The sequence below is a fragment of the Bombus terrestris genome, chromosome 14 (assembly GCF_910591885.1).
Source record: "Bombus terrestris chromosome 14, iyBomTerr1.2, whole genome shotgun sequence".
Classification (NCBI taxonomy): domain Eukaryota; kingdom Metazoa; phylum Arthropoda; class Insecta; order Hymenoptera; family Apidae; genus Bombus; species Bombus terrestris.
The window spans coordinates 6,456,534-6,477,659 of NC_063282.1; the positions used below are offsets into that span (position 1 = coordinate 6,456,534).

The 21,126-nt window shown below is 36.1% G+C and overlaps 1 protein-coding gene and 1 long non-coding RNA gene across 2 annotated transcripts; one reads left to right on the forward strand and one right to left on the reverse strand.

The window, feature by feature from the left end:
* Nucleotides 1–12,923: 12,923 nt before the first annotated feature.
* Nucleotides 12,924–17,870, reverse strand: LOC100647161. The gene is made up of 7 exons (XM_003400813.4): nucleotides 17,733–17,870; nucleotides 17,076–17,283; nucleotides 16,308–16,565; nucleotides 15,458–15,821; nucleotides 14,795–15,024; nucleotides 14,167–14,490; nucleotides 12,924–13,523 (listed from the first exon to the last, which is right to left on the reverse strand). The coding sequence occupies exons 1-7, from the start codon at nucleotides 17,831–17,833 to the stop codon at nucleotides 13,140–13,142; spliced, it is 1,869 nt and encodes a 622-aa protein (XP_003400861.1). The 5' UTR covers nucleotides 17,834–17,870; the 3' UTR covers nucleotides 12,924–13,139.
* Nucleotides 13,517–20,152, forward strand: LOC105666473. Its single transcript, XR_007226251.1, has 6 exons — nucleotides 13,517–14,252; nucleotides 14,326–14,504; nucleotides 14,684–14,728; nucleotides 14,801–18,461; nucleotides 18,612–18,978; nucleotides 19,067–20,152. It is a non-coding gene; the product is annotated as an uncharacterized LOC105666473 (long non-coding RNA).
* Nucleotides 20,153–21,126: the final 974 nt, after the last annotated feature.

Below are 21,126 nucleotides of genomic sequence, written 5' to 3' on the forward strand. Positions count from 1 at the left end.
CGAAGACGGATGGGGAGAGTACGCGTCTTGAAATAATTTTGTGCCCTTTTTAATCAGACCGCGCATGTTCGTTCGTTTATGGAAAATTTGATATTAGAACGATCGGTGAGTAGTTCTTGTGGACTATGGTCTTTTTAATTTGGCTGGGGTGTTTATTTATTTATAGGAGAATGATTAAAGTAATCGAAATAATCGATTCGTAATTTTACACAAAAGAATTTTATGCACCGTGGTTCTTTCAATTTGCCTGAGTTTTTCTAATTAAATTGCGGATGCTTATCCATTTGTGGGAAATTTAATATCAGAATGATTAGAGGGGTTAAAACAACAAATTCATAATCTTTCGTACGGATTCTTTTAATCAGGCTGAGAATATTTATTCATTTCTGGGAAATTTAATATTAGAAGGTTATTAAACCAAAATTCACACATTCTAAGGAAATGACGATACTTATTACAAACAATTTTAAACCATAGAAAAATACACAATTTCGAACATATAAGGATTAAAACCGGATTCGAAAAAATAGTCATTTGAATACTAGTTTGCGTCGATGAAACACTGTTCGACTTTTACGCTTGGTAAATGATGGCTCTTGCAAAAATTCATTTCGCGCAAACACGATGGTATCGTGATAGGCAGTTAATTGGAAAAATGTGGCAGAACGCGCGCGTTCAGTTGGACATTGACGGCGTTGTGCTCGTACAAGCTCGTCGTAGAAAGCTTGTACGGCGCGACGTAATTACCGGAAGGCTCGTCGGACAACGGCGTCGCGATGCTCCCGATGCTTGAACATTGTGTCGTAGCAATGTAATGTGGAACGCGGAAAGCTACATGCATTGACAAAAAGTGTACCGAGACGTCTGTACACTACGAGCTGTGATGAAGAATGGCATAAACGAGGTTGCTGCTGGAAACGCCGTCATTACGCTCGACGTTGAGAAATTTCCATCGTTAAGAAGTGCTTTTATTTCCGGGTGCAATTTGACTATTTCTCTCCTTCTTGCCTTTGAATCTATTAGCGAAACAAATGTGAACCGTCAAAACTGTAGTTTCGTAGCAGAATTGAATTTAATCATTTTTTTAGCCCTGAAGTATCATTGTGGAACGTTTCGTTCTTCGTCAATTTTTTACAGAGTGTCTAAGATATTGTGGCTCTGTCGTCTTGTGAGGAGATCGAATTCGTTAATCCTTGGAATATTATAACAGAACACTAAAGATCTACAATCATTTTTGTTTCAATTACGATTGCTTTTTACTGTTTATGCTTTCTGATAATTCTCTGTGATTGGAAGAACCAGGCTATTCGATCGTAGGTCTGAATTCGTTACGCTGACAAGCATGTATTTTTTAAACATTTATACGTAACGATCCATTAAGCGTTAACAGGATCGTTATATGGATATCGTAGAATCAGAGCAAACGAAATATAAAATACCTAAAGCATCTCGTGAAACAGTTGCCTCTATTGTATATCGAAAGTTGGCGAATTAATCGTGCATGCAAAGATCCAGTGGTAATGCATTTAACACAATGACCGCATTGTTACATTTTGTCTGTCAAAAGCAGAGTATAAGAAAAAAGAGAAATTTCTGAAATAACGAGAATTCATGGGTCCAGTTTTATTACGTGAAAACGTCGATAACATGCTGTCAGGATGGAAAGCGTTTATGTTTAGAAGCTGTAAAACATTGGCTCGTTAGAGGAAGTCTACGAACGAGCACGGAAACAATGATAGAAAGTTCGTGTCGTTACAATGGGAACAATGTGCATTCGAACGACAGAACGCGTTTATTGTACCACGGAAATATTAGATAGCATCTCAGGAATATCTCTACTCGGAATACACCGGCGATTGAACGCCTTTCACGTTTCGTTAACCATAAATTCCAGATTAAATCTTTGATCCCGCATTGTTCTCCTTTGAAAAATTACTAATGCAATTTGGCAACTCTCCTTTTCGCTCGTCAGTCGTTCGATTTGTACGAGAAATTCGAGTTTCACGCGGATCTGCTTGAAATCTGCATACACTAGTTCCTCTATTAGCATCCAGCAGAACAAGTGGTAAGCATAATTGCCGGAAGAGAACGATCAAAGCAGTCTCTTTGCATTCGAAATAGGGAAGAGTGCGTTGAGCTTGCGAATAAGTAGAGACTAAGTAATTTAGCACGTGTCGTCTAAGTGTTAGAGAAAGTCTTATTCGTTAGATCCTTCTGTTTTAATTCTCTGCCAGAAGATTTATACGACTACGATATCGTTTTACTTTTAACCGATAAAAACGAGTTAACTCGTCGGGCGAATCGTCGATTTCTCGAACGTAATATCATCTTTTTACGTATCATTTCATCTCGGTTAAAAATCAATTATATCGTATTTGCATTTGACCCAGTTAAAGTTGATAGATGCACAGCATCACTTTTTACTTCGTGATTATACAAGTTTTTGATTAAGGGTAACCTGGTTAATAGAAAAATTTTGCTACACGAAAAGTTCATTCTCAGTGGAATTATAAAACCTTTACTCTTTATGCAAATTTTGCAGCACTCTCTTAACGCGGTTAAGTAGATCGAGACGCCTCGCGTTAGACTCGCGCGTTTAGGATTCGTACGATCTGACAGGCGTTGACCGACTCTTATTTTTCATGCATATATCGCTTTTTTGATCATGTTCAAATACCTTTACCGACAAGGACTAGTTACCCACTGAACGATTCAATTGCTTAAAAAAACGATTTGTTATTATATTAAATGAAACTAATACTTGAAGTCTGTCTTTGTTATTTTCTATATTTCTTTTAGCAATAAAAACAATTGTAAAATGAAATTCTTGGGTCGCATTAGAATGCCTTTAGGAGAAATAGTTACGCTAGAAAATTCAATTCTTGAGAAAATTACTGCTCGTGATATTAATGAAAAAGAAAAAAAAGAAAATTACTCCAAAGCCACTGCAGTATTTCGCTTTAATCTTTTAACTAGAGACAGTTTTAAAATTGAATCTTTGTCAGCATCAACGAGAAATTGCACTGTCGGCAACTTACACGGCGAACTGCACCGCCTAAGTCTGAAATCTGGCATTTTTAATCATTTCTCGAGGTCGACCATGTTTCTTCCCCTCGCCCTTTTTAACTCGAACGCGACAGAAATGCGCGCCACCGCGAGAAACAGACAAATTGCTTTTTCCAGAAAACTTTTTTTCACCGAGTGTTCTCCAGACGCGAGTGCTTTTCTCGGATCATCGTCGGATACGAGTGTACGATATACCGGTTCGAGCTGTGGGCGGTTCAGCATATATGTGTTTCGTATATTTAGATACACATGTGCGTACGTTCACGGGGAAAAACCAGAAAGAATGGGAACTGTATCCGTTGCGACGAGAAAATATCGGCGCGCCGGCAACTTCTTATCGTTAAGCTGAAATTGAAAATCGTGCCTCTGCTAGAAGATATCCTTTCATATTCATGGAAAAGTTTGAAAATAATTAGCTTCTTCTATATTCTATTTCGATAAATTTAACCAGACACAGTAAACTTCCTTATGCCCACTGAAGCCAGTCTCAAATTGTAGTGCATTCTGTGTTCTTTGAAAAATTGCTCTTAAAAGAGCAATTTTTATTATTATCGACTAAAACAATGTCTTCTACAGGCGTAGAAAAATATTTGACTCTGGAAGGGTTATTAAACAAATTGAACGAATGAATAGAAATTTCAGAGAAAGCATGCGAAAGCTCGTGATTTTCTCTTCTATGAACGTTTCTAGATTTCATTTAGATTTTCAATTATAGCGAACTATATAAAGTTAGAGGAAATTATAACCAATTATGGTAAATTGATTATGGTAAACAATTATAATAGATCATAATCGACTGTAGCAATTTATATTAAGTGTAGTTATTCTTTAGTTTTTTTTTAAATAATAAAAAAAATGCCCCATTCTCCGACATCCTTGCTGACAGCTTCTCATCTTAATTACTAAAAAAATCTCTTGTAAAATGGGAGAATGGGGATGGAGGGTCTCTTTTATCGTAGCACACAAATGTAAAAGAGGAACGAGAGTATAGGTGCAGGAGAATACTGTCGTTTTCGTGCGTACGTCCGGAATCAAAAGTGCTGAAAATCAGTGTGGGCGCCGATTCGTGGGCGTGCCACGTTATAGTTCGCTCCATGTATAGAAACGACGATAGAAAAGGGCGGCGTATTCCTCGATGGAACAAGATTGCACGTACGTACGTACGTATAAGGCCACATACTGTTTTCTCAAATTAATCTTTCGTTCGACATCTTCGAACGCGCCGACTGGCATGGCGCCGCATCAAAGCAGTTTCCCTTCCTAGAAGCAATCCAAATAAAGGAATCACGTTTCTCGTAATTTGTCGCAATAGCTCCGCGACGATAACGCTCCGAAATAAAACGATTTGCGGGAAGTTGTAAAGCTCACTAGCTCGTAAATCATGAAGCTTCAAATGGCAGAGATTACGTTCCTTCTAGGCAGCGTAATCATCACATTAGAAAAGATTTTATTGATATTTCGCACGAAATTAGCACGATTTTCGAACAGCCAAGTTTTCGTGTAATTGTTTTATTAAGAATAACTCTTTATGATCATTCCTCGAAAGTTTATTTCGGTTATAACACTCTCTGCTCCGGAAGCCTGCAGATTTTAATAGCATAGTGTGTTCTCATTGCGGTCGTGGCTCATTTGCGGTAACCGACAGAGTGGATCTGGCCTTAAATAAGTAAATGAGAAAAACAAGTTTTAATAGAAAGTACGAACAATACTCGATAATCCGATAATTAAAAGGATGTTACGAACGAAACTCGATATTTGGAAATTCAAACATTCTAGACTTAAACGTTTTAAGCTCTAGATTTCACTCGAACTCACACTCGAAGCGTTCAACGAATTGAACATTTTTAAAGAAACGAATTATCAAAAAACTGTTGCACGTTTGAACGTAAAATTGAAGCAAAATATCCCCTCGAAGATAAATTCTCCCCTAACATAATCTAGCTCGTATACTTTGGTAGATTTTAAAGATATTTATCATTATATTCTAGAAGAGGGTGATAGTCACCAAGAGTATACTGGAATTATTCATTAGAAAGGCTAAAGATACAAAAACAGTTGAAGTTCGACGCTGTAAAAATTTTCCTTGATGTCCCCGTCGAGGATGTCGTTCTAAGTAAGAAGACGCTAACAGACCCCGTTTGCCGTCCACTTTAATGAAGCTAATTAACCCGAATGTGTAACCATGGGGGGACAAGATGGCATTAGTTTCGCCGCTTGAGTCGACGACCCAAAATTGGAGAGATTAACAGCATCCAATTTAACTTTGTTCGGTCGAAAACAGACGATCGCTGGTTCGCAGAAGAAATTAATGGCTATCGTCCGTTCAGTTCAAACGAGATTTTCAAGCAGTTTCTTTGGATCAATGAAAATCTTCAAAGGTGAAGACATTTTTAGAGGCGAAAGCTAATTGCTGATATAAGATAAAGGATATAATTTAATGGTAACAGATCGATTACTACGAATTGATAGTGTAATCAGAATTATTTCAAATGAAAGTTAATCAACATTAACGTCCATTATAATATAAAACGAATCTTTTTAAAACAGAAGCTCTTTTTTCTTAAATAGCATTGTACATTTCTCATTTCACATTCTTAAAGTGGAAGGAAAATAACGATTTAGAAATAAAATAGCGTATACTAACTTTTCACCCTATTCTTTTAGGACTATCATTTGGAAAATCGGAAAATTTCCAGGGATCGTTTTCACTCCTTTAGAAAGGATTTGGGCAGTAAAAAGTTGCATAATACATATCTGCATATCCCCTACATATCCCCAACGTTTCATAAATTTTTGAATTTGCGGGCTGGGAATCTTCCCTCGTCAGTTATTTATGAAGAAAAGATATTCTTTGTAGTTTAATTTATTGAACCACTTTTTTTTAAATGATCTCAAATATCCTGGCAACCGATTACGCGCCTTACTCTGTACGATTTACTGCGCGGGGTTATTGTTCAATTCTCTGGGGGAAAATAAGTCAGTTAAAGAAGAAAATAGGAGAAGACAACGATAGAAACTACGAAAGAACAGCTGCTGTAGACGGTCGTTAATTATTCTTGCCGTTAAAAACAAGGCTAACGCGCTTGTCCAAGCTTCCCTCGTGAGAAAGTTCGCAATCATTTGCACGCCTTTTAGTTGACCACCATGTGTACAAATTGAGTCCCATGCAGAAACAGCGTTGAACATTTTCATTAGAAACATTCTCAAGCCTCTTATCGTGCTCTTGAAATTTAATAATTCCACTTTGCAAAGTCGTTTATCGTGCTCTTAAAACTCAATAACACCACTTTGATCCTTTATCGAATTCTGAAGAATTGAAATTCCCCAAGTCTTTATCTCTCTATTTCTCCAACCCTGTAACTTTTAATTTCTTTAATTCTTGATTTCTCCAACTTCGAATTTTTAATTTTTTAATTACCGCTAACGCTCTAGTTTTTAATTTTTTTTTTTTTTTAATAGTTAATTTCTGCATTCTTTGACTCTGTAATTTTTAATTTTCTCTAATTCTCCAACTCTCTGACATTTAATTCTTTTAATTACTTTTAATGTTTTTTTTTTTTTTTTTTAATTTTCTCAATTCTTAATTTCTCTAATTCTCTAATCTTTAATTCGTTTAGCTCTCCAACCCTTAATCTCGCAGATTCTCTAATTTTTAATTTCACCACTCTTAATTCCCCTAATTCCGTAATTTCATTGAGAAACAAGCTCTCTGTGATTTCTGCTGAACTATTTTTGGTGTCATCTCACTCTTAACGATATTCAGCCGAATACTGTAAACAGTTGTAGCTCGTGGCAGAAGCGAACACATATTCAAACGCATGGATGAGTAGCACTCGAGACAAAGGCCTCTTTTATCCCAGAGTTCACGGACGGCTGAATAGCGAATAAAGTAGTTCAGCAGGACTATGGAGGTCCATTGTTAAAATTGTCCGGCTGCTGCTGGATTAACAGATTCCTCCTTCTTCTCTTCTTTTTATTCCCATCAAGAAAGTCAGAGGGGATGTGTGTGAATCATCGGCGCGCACGTGACTGAGATTTCTATAAATGTACACGTCAATAACCATTTCTTTAATTAAAAATAAACAACTAAATGGCGATTGTTAAATTGATGGGGAAAAAATTGTCATTTTTTACCTCTGCTGCATTTACATTAAATGAAAACTGAATGTAAGCTCTCGTTGCGTCCTCAAATACGCGAAAATGTGCCACTTTGGACAAAAGACTCCTCTGTTAAGAGAACCTCCAACGTTGATTTAATGTTTCTTCTTCATATGGTACGATGATTCTACATTTAGATTAACTTGTGAAAATATTTCGTTATATGTATCACGCTGTTTTATAAACTTTAAATTCAACTTCAACTTTTGTAGATTCAGCGCGCCGGTAGAATCCGTGGCATCAACAGGAGATGAGATAACTTGTATTATATCTTCTAGCTTGCAGTTTAGTTCTGAAATGTAGTAGAACTTTAATTATCCGAAATAATTATAAAATACATATATATGAAAGATATATTGACAAAGAATAGAAAGGAGAAATTTTCAACAAAAATGTAGCAATTTCTTTCAGTTTCTGTCCTTGTGTTTTTTAATGAACCATTCTCTAATCTCCAATTAATCGATCGTTGATCGATATTTTAATAATCAAGACTCTACTCATATATATAAGAGCTTTCATATACGACATTTTTCAATACTTATTTTTAAACAAATACGACACATGACCGTCGTACTTTCCATCTTCTTTCGCAAGAAATATCAGCAAGATCAACTATCTATTCTTCTACACGTTGACACAGCTTAAGGGAAAAGTCAGCTATTTTTTTTCCCAATATAAAAAGAGAACCTCGCATGGACAGCAGTATAGAAAAATCTTCGAAATCGTAGAGACGTCTTATTGCGCAGAACTCGATAGATTCGTACCCATAAATAAAGAACCTATACGAGGCAATATAGGAAATGAATTTTGCTATCACTCCTGAAGAAAATCTCCCGGGCGTACTATGAAAAGTACGTATGCCGTACATAAAAACTACGCGACCATAAACCGTAGGTAGAAATAAAATTGCAGCCAGTTAGAACTGTACGCGTCTGAAATTCAATTCCACCCACGACCCATCCTTATTGGATTCATAACAAGATGTAGTGTCGGCCAATATCTAAGTCGTTGCTATATCCAAACGAGGAAGAAGACGAAGACGAGCGGAAAGGAAAGAAGCTGCAAAGACTCAGCGGTGTAATCCAAAGCGGACCGCGCGCGTTCGAACGCGAGGATGAGTGGCGCGCGAGACAAAAGGCCCTCTCTGCTCTGAGAAGAGTTCACGGACAGCTGAATGGTGAATAATATAGCGCAGGAGGACCAAGAGGAAGCAACGGTACAGGGCAAAATACTCTATATACCGTATGTTTCTCTCTGTCTTCTCAGTTTCGCCGCATCGGCTGTGTTAAAAAAATGGGAGAAGTTACGGGGTGGCGTGCAAGGGTTAAAAACAGACGAACGATAAACAGGAACGAGGAGGAAGAGGAAGAGGAGAGAGGGGCTGACTTGGTTGAAGAGCCCCCTAGCCAGTCTGCTATCGAGCAATTCTCGTTGCTATGGGGATAATCTCGAAAGGCCTCCTCGAAGTACGCAAAATCCGGCCTTTCCCTCGGCGATTTCCACTGAAACGCCGGCTATTCTTCCAAAACCTCGTACACAGCTGGTGCTTTTACCATGATAGAAAAAATAATCCGTTTTCTTTCGAGTTAGTCTTAATCTTCTTTCACTTTCCTGTGAGATTTTCTCTGTGTAATTATCCAGACTTCTCTTAATCTCTGGAAATTCCGTGTGCTTAAGGTTGTAGGTCTCTAATTTTTTGAATATTTAATAGGTCCATCTAACTAGGTCTACCACTTCTTTATTTACGAAACGAATTGCGTAATAAGAATTGTATGGGTAGGATTCGCCTGTGTAATGAATCGTGAAATGGCAAAAGTAGAATTAAAGAGTTCGAACATATCGAAATTTACTTTTTAAGAATTGAATATTAATCACCTACGTACTTACGTAATGCGATTGAGAAAATAACAGAAAATGCGATTGATTAATCTGTCTTCCGAGAGTATACGGTGTTATTCCGCTATATTATGTTGAATAGGTTACCTCTAGTACGATTTTTGTCTTCGTTATTTTTAGAGAGGACGCTCTATGCAAATTTCTCCCTTTCGAGCACGACGAACTGTTGTTACCGCGAGCACACACAAGTGTCACCACTTGGTAGGAATTGAAAGAGAGATGGCGAGGATCATTTGCAACGATACCTAACTAGCCACCAACCCTCGCCACCTTTACCCTACAAGTGGAATCGATGGCAGACACGTGGCACTCGACTCGCTATAGTCACCCTCACCTTCCCAGTTCCCTTTGTAGCTCTTTCGCGTCGAGATGACAGTCTGCAGACAACATGTCAGGGCCAAAATTCTCATTTACCCGAGACGTTCCAACATCGACTTCGTCGGACCCTTGTATCGATTCCGTGTCGTTGCGAATCTTCCCCACTAAACGCCATAATAGCCTGCTATAAAACATCATCTCGTATCTTACTGCATATGGCTGTATACGTGTGGTATAGGAATTATGTATGTGAGAGGCCTCGTGTACCCTAAAATATACAAGTCATAAGAATAAAGAGGAATGATCTCACACAAGAAGGATCTTCTTTGTTCTTGTCAAAATGAAATATAATTTATTTGCCGAAATTGTTCTTCTTAGAAGAAGAAATTATAAAAGAATATACAGGATGCCTGGATAATTATAATGTAATAGGCAAGGGAATGATTGTACCTTTGTATGCACCCATTTATCACACGATAATTAAAACGCTCTACGATAGAAATAATTCTTAAACAATGGTCAAATGCAAAATTCCTTCGCATCTGCGCGGAAGTAAGCCGCATGCACTGAATGAATCAACAAGACGGGTAAATATTAATTCGCAAATTGATAACAAACATCAACTTGCTTACCCCGCGCAAACGTCCACGCGTTTTCATCTATTTTCATCGATGTCCAACGAAGACGAAACACCCTACGATCTTTTATCCTTGTCCCTTAGTTTTCCTTTCTATTTTTTATCATGCCATTGGAGAAATTACTTCCTTTACGTGCAGACCACCTCCCACTTTTCCCATTTCCGCCGATTTCTTTCGTTCCCGGCTAAACACGTGTGCGCTTGTTCTCTCCCTTTCCCATCCGGATCCTCTTGTTCTTAGCCCGGAGTCCTTTGGGAAACGGGGATGCAAAGGAGAAACCTACGAGAACATTCTTCAAGCAACCACTCCGCGAAAGTAATCCGAAACCCGCTACTTTTTCATTGCATAAGAATTTCAGAATCGCTTCTCCTTCCCTGAATTCAGCTCCTCTTCAATTACACCGTTACTCTGACTCTCTTTTAATTTTATTCCATCTTCCCTGCTTCACGGTGATTCAATGAACTGAACGACTGTTTGGTGCAATTAGAGCGAGCAACGATTTCACTGTGCTTTGAATTTTATGAAACGAATGGAAGATCAAGTTTCGAGGGGATTATTGAAGTCGCGATGGTCCGAACCTGGCTTTTCTTAATTGTTTGCAACGGTTTCAAAGCCTCCGAATTATAATCTGAAACTATAGTTATACGAGGATTGGCTGGCTATAGAATTTGGCAATCATATCGGAATGAAATTAGGAAATATAAAATAAAGATTCGAACATGGATTTTCTTCATCGTTCAAAGTAGTTTCAGAAACTACTTTCGGATTATAATCTTTGAGATTGTGATATTTATATGAGGAATAGGTTGCCGTGGAACTTGGGTATTACATATGTTTCATTCGATTTCTGACAATTTTCTTCTAAACTTTTCTAATATATTTCTTTAATATTCTAAATATTTATATAAGAATTATTTTAACACGCAGGCTGTTCTAGCAATCGTGCGAGCAAAGAAAAAAGCTGATTCTACGTACAAATATAAGTTAAAAATTGGAAACTAAATTTGTTCGTTCAGAACATTGCTTCCTAGGAGACCAAGTTCAAAAACGTATCTTCGTTTTCGAGGAAATTGAATTTTACGTAACAAGTTTTCAAACTCGCTCTTCTCGAAAACGAGATCTGGAAGTAAAAGATTTCCCAGACTTTCGATTTACTTAATACATGCCCTTCGTTAATTGCGAAATTGAAAATAAAAATACATTCTAATTGAAGATTACACGAGACAAATGTGACAACACCGATTTTTCTTGATTTACGTCACTTAATTACTGAAAAAGAATGTTTTAAGATGGAACAATCGAAGAATTGGAAGATACAAATCTTTCAAAAGCTGACAAATCCACGCTGCTGCTTTGTAAAAGACGAAAAATATTAATTTGATTTACTGTGCCGGTTGTGCTCGATTGATATAAATCTGCATAATTAATATTTTTTCAATGATCAAAGAAGCAACAGAGACACGCATTTAATCCCAAAATTAAACGAAAAGATATACCTTGTACGTATAATTGATTAACATGTCGAATCTTTAAATTGCTCTTCTAAAGGGACAAATATATGACCTATCATTTTTCATCTGTGATCTTCAATCATAGACAACTTTCGAAACTATCTTCTTAATCTTATCAATAAAGACATGAGACATGAAATTCTATCAATAGAATCTACAAATGATTAATTTAATTAAAATCTCGCTCATGTTGCTCGCACAACCTCCAAACCTGCCGGACGTAAGAAGAATGATTTGCAATGTTAATGCACGCGGGAGAAACTCAAGTACGAAAAATCCCTGGTAAGTTTATCCTCCGGTAGGATTCTCGTGAGAATCGCGTAAAATTTTCATCTTCAAACCAACGGATCGTTCGTGTACTATGGAAGAGCGCAGCTGTTCCCGTAAAAATTGAAAACGCCATGACTCGAGCGCGTGGCTTTCGGCCGTAAAGCGGAGAACGCACGCACCAACTCCTCCGTTAAAGATAAAAAAGAAAAAACAAGATAGAGAAAAGATCATTGCACAGACGTTTCCGCGTCTCGAATTAATCTTCGCGCCGCAAGGCGTCCTCCGCGTTACGTTTGATCGGTGTTTCGCGCTGCGTAAATCGTGCAAGTGTTTGAATTAAAAGAAAGAGGAAGCGAAAGGAAGGAAGAAGGAAGGAACACGCGGAAGCCATCTGTTCATCTGCCGCGTTGCCTGATTAATTCAATTACTTAATCGGACGACGAAGATTTTCGATTCGGAAAGCCTCGTGAATTATTCACCAGCTCGTCCGCGAAGGTAATATCGAAATCATGGAACACTATGAATAATTGGAGAGTCGCGGTGAACTCTCTGGCTAAAACAATAATTTGTTTTAGTTATTCGCTATGCTGTAGCTTCTTTCCATTGCTGTTTTAACCTGGTGAACCAGGATTAAGAAACAACTATCCTTCCTTTCAAGCGTTATACGTAGCCGCGTAATGGTTACCCTATTTGCATATTGCGCGGATACAGACGCGCTATCGTGTATAATAATTTCTTTGTAGCTATCATGTTCGGTTAGTACGAAATTTATTCCATGATCGTTTGCCACGTTTTACTCCGCGATTTCATTAGACAGTTTTAAAGTATCACAGCTTTGATAATGATAAACGATTATGTTTTTACTTTGGAACAGTTTCATAAATTAAAATGGCAAAAATGATCGATCGGGCGGAAGTAAGTTCGAAACTTTAATATGTAAAAGTGAACAGAGATGGTTCCTGTGAACTTCGCTAAAATCTTGAGCAAAAAGTAAAGAAGAATTCTTTTTTTACTCGCACTAGAGTGGAATCTGAGATTGTACAAAAAATATAAAAACTCAATCAAATATTAAGTAACAAGATTTAATCTTCTCCGTGATGAATTGCTTTCACAATTTTTAATCTATAAAATTACTTTTACACGATAAAAATCAGCATCACGCGTCTCCTGCGTACAATACATATTGTTTTGTATTCTAGCAGTAAGTTGTAAGTTTAAACGTATAAGAAACTTTCGCATATTTTTTAATATTCTATAATACGTTAATTTGTAAAGTTTCCGATCAGTCGACATTCTCAGTAATATTAAAATCTTGTAGAGTCTCTTTCGATTCTCTTTGACTCTTCGAATCTCGTTGACTGTTATCTTCCTCTTCCCTGTAATTCTCGGATCCCGCACTTTTGATCGATTCCGAACATTTATCCTGGAACGTCAGATCAAAGTCGTCCGGAAATTGATCGCGATAGGCGGTGAAGTCCTCCTGTTTGCAATAGTTGGTGAAAAAGATCAAATATTGCATCTCCTGCTCGGTCGGCTTCGGCGGGGGTGGTATCGATTTCAATCTTTGAGTTTTTGGAGTCGATCGCCGCATTGCAGGCCGCCTTTTTATCGGAGGCGGCTCTATAGCACGTTGCAGAGATACCAGCAATCGCTGCATGAGCTCAAACTATAACAGACAAATTCACATTTGACATTTTAAACGCGCGAAACCATCAAAGTATATTTCAATTACCCACCATAAGCAGGCTGCGGATATTTATGTAAATTTTTAGAGATATAACCAAGGAAGCGAAATTTAAGCAACGATTCGTTTCATCTATTGAATACTATAACCAGTTTTATACTTTAAATAATTTGTACAATTATATATATATATTTTTCTGCACGCTTAAATTTCCTCTAAGCGAATAATCGCACTTTTAAGTTTCCCACAAATACATCTTCGCACGTTCAGACTTCCAACGAGTGTATTTCTGCCCTCTTAAATTTTCCATGAACGCGTCTTTACAACTTTAGGTTTCTCATAAATGCATCCTTGCACCCTTAAATATCACATAAGCGCATCTTTGCCCTTTTAAATTTTCCATAAATGTATTTTTGTAACTTTGAGTTTCTCGCAAATATATCTTTCCACTATTAAATTTCCCTTAAGCGTGCCTTTGCCTTTTGAAACTTTCCATGAGTTCTTTTGTGCACTATTTCCATAAATGCATAAACATCCGCAGTTTATGCCATGATGCATTCAGAAAGCGGGCAACGGAGGATATTAAATAATACCGAGTAATTCTTATAATTCCGAGTTATCTGACCTTTTTGGCAGCTTCCTCCGTCTCCTTCATAGCCCTCAGCTCCTGCTTGAAGCCTTCCTTCTCGCAAGCTTGGACCACTTCCGGTGGTAGAGTATCCAGCTTTAAATTCAACTCCTCGTGCGTCTTCTCGATCCATTTCATCATGCAGAAACTATCTAGGTTCGCATCGTTCGGCGCCACGCAGCTTTCATACGTGTCCTCGACGAATACCTGAAGACGGAGCACTTCCTCGGAACAAACGGAATCGCGGAACAACGTTTCTAGAAGCTCGTTCGCGTAACTTTCCAATTCCGCGGCTCTAGCTTCGAGTTTGCGAATGGTATCCTAAATTTGTCATCGTAAGTATGTGTATTCTTAAAATTGATTTACTTGTAATTATTTTATTTGACTTATTTCTGGTATTTTGTATTTTATATTTATAATTCACAACCCATTAAAAGCCAACGTTTCAACCGCGATTCTTTTCAATTAACTTGCGTTAACGAATTCTATTTTCGTACAATGCGGCTATATGAAGGAGAATTCTAAAGATTCTAAAGATTCTAAAGAAGAAGAAGTGTTTGTAAGTTTATAACAGTATGATAAACTATCGATTGGTCTTTAACGAGTTGATTAATCAAATTCTTACTTGTAGCTCGTTGATCGTGTTGGTTATCTCCGTAACTTCCGCCTGGATCTGTTCTTCAGCGGACTGAATCGTCACCATCAATTCAGACATCGGCTTTGCCAGAGACTCCAAGTGAATCAACGCGTTCAGATTTTGCGTTTCTATCGCTCTGAACACGTAGATCAGTTCAAATGGATCTTCGAAGTATATATTTGTCGGACCTGCCTTGTTGATGTCTTGCTCGAACAAGTCTAAAAATACGAAGCAATAATTTTCAGTACTTCGATGCGAAGAATACAAATATTCTAACTAACAATTTGTTCGTTAAATATTACTACTAAATGTTTCTCACTACAAAATTACAACTAGTGATTTGGATATTTTACACATCTTTGCATATTCTGTCGCGTTGTTTTATATTGTTAGAATTTCCTGTCGTTTAGAATTGTCTATAATTGTACGAACATCCGTGATCTAGTCAAAGCTAAGAAACGTTCTTGAAGATTATTCCAAGACTCCTATCGCAACGATGAATGAAACATAAATCTCGAAAGGAAAAAGGTAAGTATAAAGGTATGAAATAATTAATAAAACCTCTATGCAAGACATTAACGAAATATCTTCTAGCATAGAATCTTTTCCCAAGGTAAAGAAAACATACAAATGTAGAATAATACGAATTACCTATGAGAACGTCAAGCGAAGCAACTTCGTCAACCATTCTGTATCGACCGAATAAATCGTCAGCTCTGTGAAGGATGCTTTCTCCAGAATCAGTGCGATGAATCCAGTCGTGTTCCGCCCGCCAAGCGAGCGGAGACACCTGATAGAGGAATCTTTGACACATCTTCACTGTCCTCCAGCTCTCCTCCCAATGATACACGTCCAGTCTGACCTTACCGTACTCTGCAGAAAGCTTGTTCCTCCTGTCTGTGATCTGCTTAGTCTTCTTTATCTCGTTTTCAGCCAACTGTAGAATCTTCATGCTCTCCTCGTGATCCGTCGAAAGGAACTCCTCGAAACCGCTCACGTATCGACGGTATCGTCGCTGGTAGGATAAATGAAACATATAGTATTGATGAGGAATAGATACTAGAGATTTGGATGAAAAAATAATTATTAGAAATTTGAATGAAGAATGAGATATTAGAGGGAATTTGCAATTTTTCCTATTTAATCTTTCAATGTTGATTGAATTATGGAAACGAGATTGTAATATATAAAATATATATCTGTCTACAATTTAGCGCTATGTTTAGAGACTTTATATCCTAGCTAAGGAAATAAGTAAGAATAAAGAGGGAAAAAATTATTTTATTGCCAGGAAATAAATCATCATTCTTTAAATTACTGGAAAATATAAACTAAGAATGCATATCCTATTTGTAATGTCCTAGACATTCTAATATAAGACGTAGGAATTTGGTACGTATCAATATGAGATTTATCATAGAAACATTATTCTGGTACTTATTATCTTTTTCTTGTTATATATTAATAACAAATTTATGGTTTTAGATCTGCAAAGACAGACCTTGATCTCATCGAGTCGTTTCTGCTCCTCGACGAACTGTTGGTCTATACGAATACAATCGTCCATTTCTTGTCCAGCCAGCAACCGAACCTTTAATATCTCACGAGTGTCTTCTACATAGTTGCGCACAGAAAATTTTTCTCTGATTAATCCTCCATCCAATTCCGAGAAATACTGCGGATCTACGTCGGTCATGGCTATAGCTTCTTCCAAATCTTTGTGTTTCTTCGCCTCTAGAGTCTCGATGTCCACGTCCACCTTGCAACATAATCGTACAACTCGTATCAAGTAAGGAAATTCTTCTGAAATCGAATAATCAAAGTTCAATCAGTAATTAAACGTTCACAGGCTTAAAAATCTTTATAATAAATTGATTAAATTTACTTGCGATTTTATATTTTCTAATTTAAAACTTATTATTAATTTTATATATTTCTATACTTTAGAGTATTTTTCTTCCTAGCTATAGTAAACATTTAGATTGAATTCTACGACAAATCATAGAAATATTTATACTCTCGCAATTATTGAGTACGAATGATTAATATCTTTTAATATATTCTGCAATGTATATTAATAGAAATGTATGATATGGTGTAATAATTAAGTCTCTGATTGATATATCGTTTATCGCAAAATAGCAAATATTCGCAATATAAGTAAGTAGACATTTTTTAAACAAATTGTCGAATTCAATAATTGTAAGAGTACGATTCCCTGTATAGTCTGCATGTACTAAGATCACACATCAAAATTGTAATTCCTTACACGAAGTCTCCGTAGAAGATCGTACGAGTCTTTGGCTTTGAAGACATCCATTCTTCGTTCTTTATCTGTGGTACGTTTTTTCGCCTTCCAATATTGAAAATAAGAGAACATGAGCGAACAAGGAGGATAGACGAATGGAGATTGCTCCTCCAGGACATTCCTAGCTTCTCCCAAGTGTTCATGGCCCTTGGTAAAATAATTCTGTGATCTAAAAAGTACAGATTTCAATGATCGTAATTTAAAAGATCACTCTGCATGATAACTATACCGCCGATTTTTATTTAAGGCGCGAACATGCATAGAATGCACATAATAAGCAAAATATCTAAAATAATGTACTCGCTACGTCATACAGTAGATAAAATAAACTTTTAATCACGTTCCATTTTTTCAATTATGTGTATGTATAAAACATAAAATTGCACAAACGTTACCAATACATTTATTTGTTAATAAATTAATTCAAAAGTATATAGTAATATACGTTAAAAATATAATATTGCATATAAAAAAGGGTTGAACTGCACCCCCTATATTTTCACATGCAATATTCGATACATTATTAAATCTTCTGTACAAGACACCCTGTATAAAGATTTAAAACTTCTCCAAATATAAAGCTGCAAAGTGTTTATCATTTCACAGGGGCGCTCTTACCTGAAGAAGCCTTTCTGAGACTTTCTGGTGGACGCTGATTTCTTTCGGGTCTTCTGGCTGATCTGGCGTCGTCTAGAAGATGTCGACGTTGGATCGGTCATGTCTCCCGTAATTCAGCTCAGCGTGCTTTATTCAAACTGTCAGCTTTTCACCTGGTCGGCCGTTCACCTGCGTCGCTGTAGAAAAAGCTCCGCTTTTCATTTGATCGCAATGGTCAAAGGCAAGCAGCAACAGAGATGGCTCGCGTTTGCATAAAACTTTTCTCTTCTCAAATGTCTCAAGAAGAATTGAAACACTGAAGAGTCTACCAAAGAACAAGATTATCGAGGAGCTTTTTTAATTAATAGAATTAAATCGTTCGCCTCTTGCTAGTGCAACTTTTCTGTTTTTTATTTTCACTGTTTCGTCGATCTACGTTTTATTTTTATCTGTTTCTTAAGAAATTCCTATCGCAAATTTTGTTCTATTCATTTAAGAAGAAAGAGAGCTCGATGTTGCAATTTTATCGTTGATTTAATTAATATGAAAAAATATGGGATTGGTGAAAGAAACATTGTATTGATTATTTCGCTTGAACAGGTGCAGGAATAACATAGAATATAAATGAATCGACAATGACAATTTCACGGATGTATGGAAAATGAAAGTTGAAATGCAAAATAATCTCCTATTATCGAACTACGCTAAAGCTGAAGATTCTCGAGATACACTTGAGAGCAAACTTAATTGGTAAGGAATTATAATTGATTTGATCGTGAATTATTAATCAATAATTGATAAGGATACTTCAGTCATTACACGCAATTTAAAAACTCAAATTAAATAATGCAAATATTATATAATATATTTAATATATTAATACTTTTGTCAATTTTTCAGATACTCATGAGTTTCTGCTAAATTTCTGCTAAAATTCCTCTGAGAGCATCGACGAAGGAAGTTTACATTTTAAAAAGACAAGTTTATCAGGAGGAATAAAGGAAAGCATTCTATTCATCAAAGTGTCTTTTCATGGACTGCTTAAATCTTCTCATATCTAAAACCTTCAAAGTATCACATACCAGTTATGGAAATTGATCACTATAATACTGTGTACAATAATTCTTCCAAAAAAGCAATTATAAAAAAATATATAATCCTATATAACAATTTTTGTCTTCTAAGACAACTTCTATATACTTCTATGTATAGAATTCTTGCCAAGGCAACAAGTTCTCAACAAGAGATATAACGTTAAGATATCAAAGTAAATATGTAATCTGATTTTGCTCTGTACAGTCTGTTATAATGTTATAAATGTAACAGTATGTTCTATAGAAATGAATAAATTGCAGATTCCTATCTCTGTCTGCGAGGCAACGTTGAAATGGAACAAGGAATCGGATGCATCCTCTAGCGATCCAGTGAAAAGTTGATCCCTTAAAGATCCGGGCACGCCCAGGAGCAACGGGCTCCGATTCAAAGCTTGAAAAAGCTACTTACTTTCTAAAACAAAAGCTCGAATCTCCTGCCTTTTCCAGCGATAAAACTGCTATCCATCTGGACGTTGAAAAAAACGAGAGAGAGAAATGAAAAAGAGTTCGATAACCTGACAGCAACCTCCTCTTTAGCAAATGTCACCACGCTGTCAGCAAGACGACGTTTCGTGGATAAGCGGTTGCCAAGTGGAATTGTTTGGCATGCGCGTTGTATTTCGAAAAGTATCATTGTCGTAAGAGATGTAATATAGTTGGTTAAAACTTTGACTAAACCTTTGTCTTATGAACTAACCATTTGGCTTCGAATAACGAGTATGATTCGTCATGTTAATATGCTACATATCGTATATAAACATAATAACAATAATTATTTACAGAACCGCGGATATTTATACAGATTCATATCTTTACGTGTATAATTTAAAAAGTGTATTGTAAATATTTTATATACCTTTGCATATTATACACGATTTGTGTATTTTTTAAATTTAACATTTCCCGCAAGTGTGTACAAATCGAAAAACACTTTATAATATACTGTATATACAAGGCAAACGACGAAAAGCTAATTGTACTTCATACGTCGATTAAGTCACGTAAAACATGTCAATTAAATCGAAAGATTAATTCACTACAGCCCGTGCCATAGTCAGTGACAAAATTTGTATTTATTTTCTTTTTTCTTTTTCTTTGCTAATGTTTATACTTCAAAACATGTGACGACTCTAATTGGCGTTTCTAATGTTTGAAACGATGCAAAATATATCAGGCGATAATCTCTCATGATGTTATAAGACAAGGGGTTAGTTAAAAAGGTTTAAAGGACGGTAGAGATTGTCCTTAATGCATTTAGAGTTGTGTATGTCTGATATATATAAGTGTACATATGCTAGCTACAAAAAGTATTTATTGTAAGATTGTATTCATTGTAGCATTTACAGACTAATTAATTAGATCTAAGTATATCAATTTTCATACACGTCATATCATTCAGTGATACTTCCATATTACTATAACAATTTGATACTATAAACATGAAATGAAGAATCTGATTAAAAACAATAGTTCTATTGAAAAGTAAGGGTATGCGCAAGTACCTATTATAGCCACTGTATTTCGTGTCTGTAGGATTAATTTGTAAATTGATATGTATATAAAATTCCTTTATATCTGCATATAAAGTTATACGTTTATAAGATATATTATGCAAATCGTGCATTTCTACAGTCTACCATTGTATACGCCTAATTGTACAATCATTGTAAAAATTGTTAATTATAGAAGTGTAATTGTAAATACATTCCATTATACAGATATAGATAAGTTAGATGTATAGATAAGATGGCATACTATAACAGAATGTAAGCTAATGATAAAATGTATTGAGTTAAGTAATTAGTAGGATAAGAGCTTGGAATATTAAATGTAAATATGATGTGAACTGAAAAGCGAAAATTAAAAAGAATACTAAAAAAAATATAATATAGTTTTTCAGAATTATTACCCAAATTTTATTTATAAAAATTATTACCTAATTTATAGATTCATATTAGGCAAGCCTAATTTAATTCATATACATATGTACGGTCAGTAGGTTTGTTAAGAATTTGAACTTTGTATACGCGTTTTGAAGTTCAAATGCTATATAAAAAGACAATTACGGATTCACTTAAATAGAGTAAACAAAACAGTGAAACGGACAAGTAATTAAAATGGCGAAACAGCAGAAATTAATGCTTCCAATTAGTTTTTTTTTTTAGAAAAGATAGAACGAACTGGAACTAATCGCTATTGCTGTTCTTGTCGTACACCGTCGCCCTCTTTCTCTAACACCTGCACAGTGCGCATATATCTGTCCTTGTCATACAGTGTCGCCCTCTCTGTCTAACACAGGGTACATCTCTATCCTGCTCGCA